This window comes from Chamaea fasciata, unplaced genomic scaffold (genome assembly GCF_029207755.1).
Source record: "Chamaea fasciata isolate MVZ Bird 193981 ecotype frontalis unplaced genomic scaffold, bChaFas1.0.hap1 SCAF_42, whole genome shotgun sequence".
Lineage (NCBI taxonomy): Eukaryota > Metazoa > Chordata > Aves > Passeriformes > Sylviidae > Chamaea > Chamaea fasciata.
Window position 1 is genome coordinate 405,502 of NW_027094127.1, and position 12,320 is coordinate 417,821.

General features: G+C 53.0%; 1 protein-coding gene across 1 annotated transcript; it reads right to left on the reverse strand.

Annotated features, from left to right (window-relative positions):
- Window positions 1–3,364: 3,364 nt before the first annotated feature.
- LOC136303889 (transient receptor potential cation channel subfamily M member 8-like) lies at window positions 3,365–10,240 on the reverse strand. The gene is made up of 4 exons (XM_066207589.1): window positions 10,184–10,240; window positions 9,686–9,788; window positions 4,410–4,528; window positions 3,365–3,694 (listed from the first exon to the last, which is right to left on the reverse strand). Exons 1-4 carry the CDS (start codon window positions 10,238–10,240, stop codon window positions 3,365–3,367), a joined length of 609 nt encoding a protein of 202 aa, XP_066063686.1.
- Between the last annotated feature and the right edge of the window lie 2,080 nt (window positions 10,241–12,320).

The window sequence follows — 12,320 nt, forward strand, 5'->3', positions numbered from 1 at the left end:
TGAGTTTGTTCCAGCACTGTCTTGGGCACCAGCAGGTGCAAGAGCAGTTCACACCCTGAACATGAAACCTCTTGTCTCCTGCTACCCTTCCTTTGACAGCTGAGCAGGAAAGAGTGGTTACCCACAGATGGGAAATGAAGGTGTGTTGCCATCTCCCCCATCCTCTGAGATGGCAAGACATGGAAAGATGACCCATCCTAGGCTTTTGTGAGAACTTTGAGTTCCCCTTATGAGACACATGTTTCAGAACTAATGTAGAAACAATTTAAGCTAAAAGACCTTTCAGGATTGTCCCATAGACAACTTCTGGATGTTGTGCTTTCTTTTGTGCCTTCTTTTGTTTTCAGCCCAAAGTTAAAGACATTACGAACAATTTCCCCTTGCAGAAAAGCTGAACATTTCCAGTTTCCTGTGACCCATCCCTTCTCTCATCACTATACCAATAAATGCCCCCACCGTTTGATTAGGTGTTTCCAGCCCTATGCTACCAGAAGTAGTGAGATTGAGAATAACTGGAGACTTTGAATTAAAAGATTAGTGGAAACAAATTGTAATGAAAGACATCAACAGAATTTTGAACCTTGATTTCATTTTACACATAGGAACTGGAATTGCTTTAGTGGAGGAAAGTATAATTTTTTTGGAGAGTTAAGACTTAGCAGTCCCCAGAGCAGGACAATAGGGGGCCACTGTGCCAAAGTGTCAGTCCAGCTCTTTAGGCCTGAAGACAGGAAAAAAAGTTTTAAAAATTCACAGTGACAACACAGACAAGCTTTTTTCATCTGTCTGTATAGAAGAAAGAATTACTACTTCAATTTCTATCTGAAACTTCAGGAACAGGCTTAATGGGACTCTGCACCAGAACTTGTCTCTCTGAAGAGGAATTTGCTGCCTCCAGGGTCAGGAATGCGGGAGAGGGTGGAGGAGTGTTCTGTAGTTGTCCTTGTGGACTTTCAAGGGTGAATCCAGGCTAGGAAGAGTATTAATTTGAAAGAAAAGTAGTAGAAAAGTAGATACAAAAATGAAGATAGATTTGCCTCTGAATCCTAATGTCTTTATCCTTGGGGATTTTGATTCCGTTACAAACATTAGCAAAGATCAAGGGCATATTATTTCAGGGCCAAGTCTGTTTGGAAAGAAGTCAATTCAACAAATGTGGAAATCAGCTAAAGAATTGAAAACTGATGTGAGATATTCAATGGAATTCTCAGATCTTTTAGGAGTCTTCCCACACTTGACTTGGACCTTCAAGGAACTTCTTGTATCTTTTAAACCCAAACCTACTCTCTCCACTTATCCTCGTAGATCCACCTAGCCCTTCCTTTGCACATTTTGCCTTTGATACTCTTTCAGAATATCTTCTCCCCTTCCTACCATGCTTTTTTGGAGGCACAAAATGCTGCCTATTATCTACCTAGACCACCAAGAAAAGATGGAGAGCATTCTCCCCATTGCTTATTTTAGCGTCCCCTTCTGCCTTTCACGTTGTCTATTTTTACTGCCTCTGCCAGTAGGGAAGACTCAGACAGATGGCAAGTACTGGATTTTTAATGAGGAATGGATGTGTATGGCAAACCAAACCTCACCTCAGAGTCAGAGTGGCATCCAAGGAGATGTTCTTAAGAAAATCCTCCTCAATGAAAATTAAAGGAGGATGGTTTACCCATTTTCTAAAATTAAGGTGGTTTTTTACATCTATTCTTCATTGGCTGTTGAACTGATGCATCTCAAGCGAGAAAAGAAACAAAAAAGACAATTTGGCCATGCAGATGGAGTCGACAGTGGGAAAGAGAGACATGAGATGAGACTAGTTTCAAATTTCTTTCTTACCTACTTGTCCAAAGAGACAAAGCTCATGTTTTCACAGGTTAAGAGGCATGCCTGCACCTGTGCATCTGTGTATCTTCCTTCCTAATATTCTTTCAGTGACATTGCAGACTGCATTGTCTGAAGCTATTATATTTCTAGAAGGTTTATGAAAAAGCCTTCTGAAGTTCTACTAAGTCAAGTACAAAGTCAGGCACTTGAGCCAAGGCAATCCCAAGCACAAATTACAGGCTGTGAGGAGACTAGATTAAGAGCAGCCCAAGAAGAAGGACTTAGGAGTGTTGGTGGATGAGAAGCCCAACATGTGAGCTCCCAGATTAGAAAGCCTCTGTCCTTGGCGGCAGCCAAAGAAATGGGACCAAAGCAGGTTGAGGGAAGGCATTCTGTCCTTCTACTATCCTCTCGTGAAACCCCACTGGGTCCGTTTCTGGGCCCTTCAGAATAAGAAGGACATCACCTTGCTGAATCACGTCCAGAGCAGGTCATAGGGCCTGGTGCAGCTCTCCTGTGAGAAACGGTTGACAGGCGTTGTTCCGAATGGAGAAGAGAAGGCTCTGGAGAGATCTCAGAGTACCTTCCAGCAACTAAGAGTGCTATAAGAGAACTGGAGAGGGCCTTTTGATGAGGGCATGGAGTGATAGGATAAGGAAGAATGTTTTCAAACTGAAAGAGGCCAGGGCATTATTAGATGTTTGAAAGAAATTCCTCTCTGTGAAGGTGGTGAAGCACCGGCACAGGTTGCTCAGAAAAGCTGTGGATGCCCCATCCTGGAAGTGTTCAAGGCCAGCTTGCATGAGGTTTTAGGGAATCCGGTCTAGTGGAAAGGGTCCCTGCCCATGGCATGTGGGTCACACGGGGAGATCTTTAGGGTGTCTTCCAACTCAGACTGTCCAATGATCCCGTGAAGCAAAATCTTACTATCTGCTTGCCTTGCCGTGACTCCGTTCCTAACTGGCCTCTGTTGAACCCCACTGGCCCCTTTGTCTAACTATGCACAGCAGCTTTTGCTGTCATGGTAAACAGATGGTTTGATGAGCAAGGTCCTGCAATCATATCTAGCAGAGCAGACTGCACACTTCCTCCCCTTCCTCTGTAGTTAAAATCAAGAATATAAAGGCCATTTGTTGTTGCTCCGAATAAAAAGCTCCATAATACTGAAACCATTTAGAGGTTATTTTGGGTACACAAAGATTTTACCATTATGTTTAGAGTTCCTCTAATTGTGTTAGAAACAATATGAAGTTCCAATTGAAATATGAAATGATATCTGCTGTATAAAAACTGAAAGGAGTTACATCACAAGTCATGAGTTAGAAATCGAGCTGGTTGCAGAAATTCACAAACTCTAAAGGTACAACATGTGTAGAATGGAGGGCCCAAACCACCTTTCTGTCTACTGCCTGGAATTGGTTAATCAAAAAAGTTAATGTGAAACAAAGACATTTTCAAGAAAAGCTTGTAAGCTACAAGCAAAAAACAATTGCAAATCATATATTTAATTTAATCTTGACATTTGCAGTTAAGAGTGAATGACTTATTATGTGGTGATGGTTATGTGGTAATGCTCCTCACTCACTGAAAGCTGTATCTCCATCTCCTCCTTGCTGTTTTTGTAATCTCTTTTGAAACCTCTCTGGAAATCCTCCACCATCTTCCACATGAAGGTGAGGAGGGCATCGTTGTAGGAGTTCTTGGCAAACTGCAGGTTCCAGAACACCAGGCTGCTCAAGTTGTTGGTGTATAGCTTCATCAGGACCCCTGGGGTGAGGGAGTTCCGCAGATTCAAGCCGTTCTCCAGGAAGAGCCAGACAAATTTGGGCCTGTCTTTCACCAGGGCTGTGAACGTCACATCCTGAAGGTCAGCAGCCTAGGAAGAACTGGAAAAGCAAATGTGAGGGATCACATGTGAGACATGTAAATTTCATCTATGGCCTGATACACAATCACTGTCACACTTTCATCAGAATCAGGCCGGGGGCTTTTTCTGTGCACAATTGCCTTGGCTAGATGGCCCAGAGCATTTCTGGCATGGGCAGATCACCTTTCTAACCAGTGATGATAGAATGGATGGATCATCAGCGAATGATGGAGCTGGCTCTATGGATTATCCTGACTGAATGAGTTGGAAAGGACCCACAAGGATCATGGAGTCCAGCCCCCGGCCCTGCACAGACACCCCAACAATGCCACCCTATGCATCCCTGAGAGTGTTGCTCAAATGCTCCTTGGGCTGTGGCAGCCTTGGGGCCGTGCCCATTCCCTGGGGAGCCTGGGCAGCGCCCTGTACCCTCTGGGAGAAGAACCTTTCCCTGGTCTCCAGCCTGAGCCTCCCCTGGCACAGCTCCAGCCATTCCCTGGGGTCCTGTCCCTGTAACAGTAGAGATGGGAGCTGCCCCTTGTGAGGAAGCAGCAGCTGCCAAGGAGGTCTGACCTCCTCTTCTCCAGGCTGAACGGAATGTGACGGTCAGTGCGGGAGCAATAGACACTCTCTTGACACAGAGGCCCAGGTGCTGAGACAGTGGCTCCTGCTGGGATGTGTCCCTCCCCACAGCTCCCAGCACTCCCTCAGAAGGGGGCTGCACCTGCCAGTTTCGGTCATTGGTGAAGATCTTGTCGCTGGCCAGGTCCAGCTGGTTCCATTCCAGCAGCAGCTTCAGCTGCCCGTTCCAGTTCTCCCTGTCGTGCTCCTTGGTGCGGAAAGCTGCAGGCGAGGAACAATCTCTGAGTAACAACCAGGCACATTTATCATCGCTGCTTCTCACACTGCCAGGACAAGACTTCTTCCAAGTGGCTTTTTCCCCAGACTCATGCACATCTTCCTGACTGGGGGCTGGAGGCTGCTGGAGGCTCAGGGATGTGTTTATGGTCCAGGAGCACTTCCTAACCAAGATCAGCACAAGGCTTTCTTCAGGCTGCTCAGAGTCCTGCACCCTCTACACCAGGGAGATTCTGCAGGATTCCCAAGTGGGGCCCGACCAGCATCCCCAAGACTCTCCAAAATGCCTTCCCAGTTACCTGGTTTGGATCTTTCCCACGCTCAGAGATCCCATACTGCTGTTGTAGCCTGCCCACACCCCTTCAGCAGAAGAAGACAGGCTCCACATTGTGACAGGAGCTTAGCTCTAGGGAGATGGCACTGCTCTAAGGAAACCTCCTCTAGGGAATAAATAGCCATCCCATTTCCATTTATTATTAAATTCCCAAACAAACCCAGAAAAACAATTATTTGCCTTTGTACAGAGCAAAGGAAATGGCATTGCTCAAAATTTCATTGCCACCTTCTTCTATTTTGATCACTGTCAGTAAATGAGGGCTTTCAAGGATGTTTTTGATCTACAAAAGAATAGAAAAATTCCCTTTCAAAGCTATCAAGGCAGTTTAGTAGCAGATCTCCTAGATCCTTTAACAAAGAAATTTACCACCGCATCGTAGCAAAGTTGCTTCTCATCAGTCCTGGGTTTTAACAAATTTAAAAAAGCCTAAATGGAAGTAGATAATGAGTTAGATTTTAAAGTCACCAAAGGACAACATTAATTATCCTCTGAACATACAGCAAAGAACTATGATTCCCCTATGCAGAACATCTTGAACACCAAGATATCGTCTCAGTAATTAGAAGCAGCAACACATTTGCCTTACGGTCATCCACTGAATGTCACTTTGCAAAGCAGAAGACCACACAGAGGCAAAATAAAGGCCTTACTTTGGATTCAAACATTTTCCTAGGAAGGCATGAGAAGAACCTAATTCTCTTAAGGAATCAAAGCTCTCCAGGAATGAAAGTCCACTCAGTGCTACAAAAGTAGCCCAAACAAATGAGTAGATTGCAAAAGGGCTAATCCACCCCCTGCTCCAGACATGGAAGCGGCCAAGAAAGCAGAGCTCTCCCCTCTTCTTCTCTGCAGGAGAAGCAGGATGACTAAGAGAAAATGTCCAAGCTATTCCTTCAGCCCTCCATCACCAAAGCTGTGCCATAGCACAGGTGCTGCCTTCAAAGTGACCCCAGTTCCAGCCTAGACCTCTCACCTTCCAGACAACTCCTTCCCCAACACGCCCAGCAGCACCAACCCCAGCTCAACACCCTGCCAAGACCCGCAGCTGTCCCCATGCCTGCGCAGAGCTTTCCCACCCCCTGGTTCCCTGCACGTGCCGTGGCATGGCACTCAGGAGGATGTGCTCCAAGGCCTTCCCCGCTAGCAAGCTCAGGCTGCCAGGCCTACGGTTCCTGGATCATCCTTCCCACCCACCCTTCCCGTGCACCGCTGGTCCATTTGCGCTCAGCTCCGACTTGGCCGCTTCAGCAGGACTGCTGCTAAAGGATGGAGAGCAGCCCGGCAAGCTCCTTCTCCAGCTCCCTCTTTACTCTCGGGGGCAGGTAGAACATGCCACAGGAAAGCAAGCAGTGCCAAAAGACATGGGCCAGCATCAGGCACATTGAGGAATGAAACAAGGCCTTTGTTCGATGGAAGGAAGCACAAGCAATTGACAGAAGTGAAGAGGACTTAGCACAGATATCCAGAAGTCCTTAGCACCAGGTAACATCAGAAAAACCTGGAAGCCTAACTTGACATGAGAGTGACTTGACAAAAAGCTTGAGACATAGCCTTCGGGAAGACCTAAGGGCGGCTACAGAATCAGCCCTGTGCAGGGACGGCATGAGGAAGATGAGCTGCTTTGGTGCGCTGAGACTCCTCCTGGCCAGCAGGTAGACACTAGGTTCAAGTCTAGGATTCTGACGCAATGTGTTTCCTTCTAAGCCCCTGCCTATGGAATCACCTCAGCAGTCTAAAGACGGAAGGGATTTTTGATAGAATTCCTACAGAAACCCACTGAAATTTGGACGTGGCAAAGAAGCCTTGTGCTGGGGTGCAGAGCCCTAACCTCCTGCCAATAAAAGAGCTCTTGGTGGACAATGCATTTGTCTGCTGATTTCTTTGAATTCTAGAGACCTCTCAGGACTGCTCTATCCTGAGGGAAGGCCCTTGGCCTTGAGCTGCAGGTACCCGCGCAAGCTTCAGATCAGCTCCCTCAGCTTCCAGGACCTCTCTTGGCCGGCATCCTGACGGGGAGGCAGGACTGCTGCCAGGCACTGCTGGGACCCAGCAGGACAGGACCGGCTGTCTCGTGTCTACGTAGCAGCCCCTGACACAGCCAGGGTCATCCCGAAAGCAGACAAGGCTCACGTGTCAGCGCAGAGGGGCAAGGAGCGCTGGGCTCCTCTCAGGGTGTCTCAGCTGGGCCTGCTCCACAAGACGCCCCCATTTGAAGGCCTGCTAATGCCCAGCTGCTAGAAATGCTTGCCTTGTTCTCTCCAAGATGCAGAGGAAGAGGCAGGGAGCAGGGCGCCTTGGGAGGCAAAGCTTCCAAGCCTTTTCTGAGGCCACGCACACACCAAGAGCAGCCAAGACTCTCCCTGCTGCCTGGCCCACACAGCCCAGCTCGGTGCTGGCCCTCTGGGCCGCAGCAGCTTCCAGCAAGCAAGAGGCAAATGCATATTGCCAAGAGTTGAAGCACAGCAGACAGGTAAGATGTGAGACGTGTGTGCTGGAAAGCCTTTGAATTCATAGCTCTCCAAGACAGCTTTGGGGCTGGCAGCTGGACAGAGATGCTCCTGCTCACACCTGTGTCCAGAGAGGGGGAACACACCCTGCTGCAGGCGCTTGCCTTGGTCTCTGCAGGTCCAGCTGGATTCCAAACCTGCTTTTCACAGCCTTCTCCCTTCCCTTGTCCACCTGCCAAGTGCAACGGGCCTCAGGGACTGAAAGGACCTCAGAGAGCCAAAGGGGGACAGTTCTTCCTACATCACGGGGAGCTCCTAGGAAAACGCTTTCCTTCAGCAGCAAGCCCCTTTCCCCCAGAGGCCTTTCCCCAGATTGGAAGCTTTCCTGGGGAACACCAAGACACTCTTAAGAAACCCTGGCAAGGCTGAATTTCTTTCTGGTCCTTTCTGGACAGGCGCTCCAGCTCTAGCTGGCATTTCCCCCAGTGTGATTCCAGCTGGAGGTTGACACATGCAGCCCCAGGCCCTCTACAAACACAAGCTGCCCGCTGCCTCCACTCCTGCCTGCGCTCACAGCAGCAAAAGCAGGCTCTTCCCGGCCAGAGACCAGAGAGCCCTGATCCCGCAGGATGCTCTCGCCAGCACCTTCCAGGACTCTCCGCTGTGCACGCAGCACTTTTCATGCCCGCTCTCCACAGCCTTTGGAAGACAGAGCACAACCTGGCTGGCGCTGCTATCAGCACACCCCAAACACGGGCAGAGGAAGGAGAAGCAGGGGCTGCTTTGCGGCCATGCCCAGGAGAGACTGGAAGGCTGCCCTCCCTCTGCTCTCACTCGCTTGGCTTTCTGGCAGCCTCTGAGGCAGGGGCTGCGATTCCTCAGCTCTGGGCACCAGAACCGCAGCCGGGATCCCGGCACTGCCTGACGGCGCTGGGGCCATTGGCCGGGTCACGCGTCCGAGTCTCGGCCACCGTGCTGCTGCTGCTGCTGCTTCACTTGCCCTTAGGCACACCCCAAGCTCCCTGTTAAGGCCTGATGGTCTCTGCTTCTGCCATCTCCCCGACCCTGTGCAGGGATGGAGCACTGCTGTGCTTTCAGCAAGCTATTCTTGAAAGCTTCCAGCATTCCAAGCTCCTTTGCCCTCTGTAGATGCTTGCCATGGAATCCCTCACAGCTGGCTTCAGAGCGTCCTCAGGTTGGCTCTCCCAAAATCCGGGAGCTTCAGGCTGCTCAGTAGGACCTTAAACTGCACAGTGTTGTGGAACTGGACCTTCAGCACAGGCACCTTTCCAACCTGACGCGGCCTCGCTCCTCTGTGTCTCTGCACAAAAGACGGCGCGCAAGAGGACGGCAGCAGGGGCCTGTGTGTGCTAGGGCTCAGGTTTTACACCGTTTCAGCTCCACAGAGACGCAGGTGAAGTGAAGAAGCCAAAGTGTTTATTAATTCAAGGCCAAGCAAAGGGATGAGCTGGGAAGGAATAAGGGGGGATGGGCAGGGTCTGAGGGCTGGAGGGAGGGAGCTAAGTACAAAGAGCGAGAGGTGTGAAGCCAGGAGAATTGTGCTCAGCCTCAGCTGTGCGTGGAGCTCCAGCAGCACTGAGAGATGGTGTCCTCTTCAGTGTCTCCTGGTGTGCTCTTGGGACACCGGTTTGCAGGATTCAGAAGACGTCCCCAGTTGTTTAGCTTTCTGGGGAAAGCGGGTTTCATTTTGCCGTTTCAGAGCATGACGGGCTGTTGTCTTGCCTCTGGGTTTGAAGGGCTACAAGAGAGAAGAACAGAGCCATGGTCAGAGTCTGGATCAGTGGGAATCCTAGGAGATCTTCCTGCCAGAACCATCCCACTCAGAAGCAAGCAGGAGACATTGGGATCAGCCCGAAGGTCCTTGCCATGAATCCCCCACGTGCCCCTAAAATCTCTGTGTGTTGTGCCCGCTCCAGCCCTCGTCCACACAAGGAGCAAAGGCCTCCAGAGCCGGGGATTGCAGCTGTCTGCCCGGGCAGTGCAGCTTCCCCCGCCAGAGCCGCTGACGGCCCGCTGCCCTCACTCACCCTGACTGAGAAGGTGAAGCTGTCCTGGCTGCCCCCTCAGAGAGCGTGTCACGGCCCCAGCGGCACGGCTCCTTGCCAGCGTCGCTGCCAGCCCTGTGGCCACACGGCCTCCTGCCCCGGCAGGGCTCAGCCCGGGCCCTTGCCGCCTGCTGCCGCCCCAGGGCACGGCTGCCAGAGGGCGGCAGCAGCCCCGAGGGCAGGCGGGGCTCCACGGCGCCGGGCCCGGATGCCGCTGCAGCCGGGGCAGCAGCAGCCGGGGCCGGGGCCGAGCTGCGGTGGGCCGGGGAGGGAGCCCAGGCTCATGGCTCACCCATGAACCGCATGGCTGCCTCTGGCAGGGATTCCTGTGTGTTCTCCAGGTAGGGCAGGACCTGGCGCAGGTGCTCGGTCGCTCGGATCATGTCGTCTGCCAGCTGGAGAGAGCGGCAGGAGGGAAGGGTTGGCGCGGGCTCAGCCCCTGGGCCGGGCTCTGGCCGCGCCCAGCCCCGGCCTCCCCTGCCCGCACGGCCCTGAGGCCCGGCCAGCAGCCGCTGGCGCCGGGCTCTGGAGGGGGCAGAGGGCCGGCTGCTGCCCGGGGAGCCGCGGTGCCGCCCCGTGCCCGCAGCCCCGCTGGGCCGGGACTCCACGGGCACCCGGCTCGGGGCCGCAGGAGCCTGGAGAAGAGCCCGCGGGGCCCAGGGAAGGCAGCGGCGTGTGGGGCGCAGGCTGGAGCCCCCGGGTGCAGCACTGGGCAGGGGCCACGGCTTCCAGCCCCGCGGCCACGGATCTTCTCCAGGCTGAGGCTGCCACTTCTCCAAGCCATCCTTACCTTACACTCATCAATAGTCAAGGGTTGTTTCTTCGTCAGTCGCTCCTCAAGATCCATCCTCTTCAGGAACTTGGCCGCACAATGCAGGGTTTCCCGAGAGGCCTGAAGAGCAGCAGAGATGCAGAGATGGCACCACAGCCCAGGGCACAAGGACCCGCATCCCTGTGCCATGGCCTGGAGGAGGACTCAGCCTCCTCCTCCTCCTGCAGCAGGGCAGGAGGCAGCTGAGCCCCCGTCCCAGGGATGCACAAAACCTCACATTTGCCACACTCCGGTTCTCATCATGGCAGTAGATTAAAAGTAGGTACAGGCTCTTGTTGACAATTGTCTTTAGAGGCTCTTCTCCCTCCTTCACTACCAACTCCATCACCTTACAGAAGAGGTCAATGGAGAGCAGTTTCATGTAGCTATTTTCCTAGAGGAAAGGAAAAACCCTAAGCATCAATTACTCCAGGCCCACTTAGGCAAAGGCTTGAAAACGCAGACAGCACAAGGTTTCTGGGCAGCACCCAATGCCTGTGGCTTGGGTTGCAGAACCTTACATTGTCAAAGAGCGCCAGGAGTGCCTCAGCCAGCTTTGGGGCGGTGGTGCTGGATACCAGGATGTCTTCGCTCTCCAGCATATTAGTAAGCACACGAAGGGTCAGGGCAACCACCACTCCATCTTCATCAGCCAGCAGATCCACAAAGCTTTCAGACAGGCAGCACATTCTTCTGGCCTGTGTGGAACACAAGGCTGCGCTGTGAAGCCGTGAACAGCTGCACCAGCGACAGCGCCCTGGCACTGCAAGCCCAGCCTGCTGCCGCAGGGCCCAGACACCAAAGGCCTGTCCCAAAGCACTCGGGCAGCTGAGGCAGGAGAGCTGGGAGCAGTTGCCTCAGCTCCTGAAGCCCAGCCAGCCCATGGGGCTGCTCTCCCCAGTGCAGCTTCAGCTGCTGCCCCCTTCTCACCATCAGGGGATCCTTGCTGAGCACCAGCAGGCCTTTGAGTGCCAGGCGACACCTCTTCCTGCACTCGGTCCGCAGGTACCTCGACACGACCCTCAGGACCCAGCCACCACATTTAGTTAAGTCCAGGCACTCCAGGACCTGAAAGGCACAGGGCAGTGGTACAGGGACCGGCTGGCAGGAGCCCAGAACTGCACAGGGCCAGCCCCAGGCAGCAGCAGCACAGGGCGCTGGTGCCATCCCAGGAGGCTAGGGATGCGGCTGCGAGAGGGCAGAGAGCTGGGAGGCAGCTCAGCCAGGCAGCGCTGCTCTTCAGGCTCACCTCCACAAGGAATGCTAGGAAAGGCAGATCGCAGCCTGGCTTCTCAATGCTGAGCAGCCGGAGCAAGCGGGTTGCGATGCAGGCAGAGAAAGGGATCAAGACATGGCGCATCTCCCTGTCAGGGGCAAAAAGGAAGAAAGAGCCTATGTAGGGGGGGGCACACTTTTCTCAGGACTGACTCCCAGAGGTGCAGTCTTTCCCCAGCATCCCTGGAGGGGACGTGGGTGCTTTGGGAGGCGGCCACTCTTGCGCACCCTCCTCTCCCAGCCTTTTCCAGTCTGCTCGGCCATCCCTAAAGTGAAGAGGCCCTCTGGTCCACGACCAGAAAGACTGTGTGGGGCAGCCCGGGCACAGGGCACAAATTCCAGCGACAGCAGGGAGCAGGGTGTCTCACCTGGCCAGCAGAGCCACAGCATAGTACTGGGTATGAGCACAGAGCATGATGTCCCAGCCATGCTTGGACTCCACAGCCATCACCTCATTCTCACACTCCAGCCGGCAGAGTAGGGACTTCATGACCTGCACTGCAAACCTGTGTGCGGAGCAAAGCCCGGGTCACATTGGGAGCACTGGCACTGGCCACAAGGACATGGGAAGGACGGGAGGACAGAGACCTGTTGGGTTCACTGGGAAGGTGGTGTTCCTCTCGGCACGCTCTCCAGAAGTGATCGACTTCCTGTGGTGGCATCTGCTGTGTGGTGACGACAACATGGAAAAGCAGAGCCACAAAGAGGCGGGAGGAATAAAGGATCATTGCCTCGTGGCACTCAGGCACCTGGACAATCACCCACACCACCAGAGTTGCCTGCAAAAGAAGTTGCCAAGGAGAGCGCTCAGTGCGAGGTGTCCATGTGGCAGGGCCCCAGG

Coding starts and splice junctions, on each gene's coding strand:
- LOC136303889 (XM_066207589.1), bottom strand. CDS start 10,240: ATGGATCTTGAGGAGCGACTGACGAAGAAACAACCCTTGACTATTGAT. Junction 4,529..9,685: donor GGCAGCCATGCGGTTCATGG/GTGAGCCATGAG, acceptor CCTCGCCTGCAG/CTTTCCGCACCAAGGAGCAC. Junction 3,695..4,409: donor CCAATGACCGAAACTGGCAG/GTGCAGCCCCCT, acceptor AGTTCTTCCTAG/GCTGCTGACCTTCAGGATGT.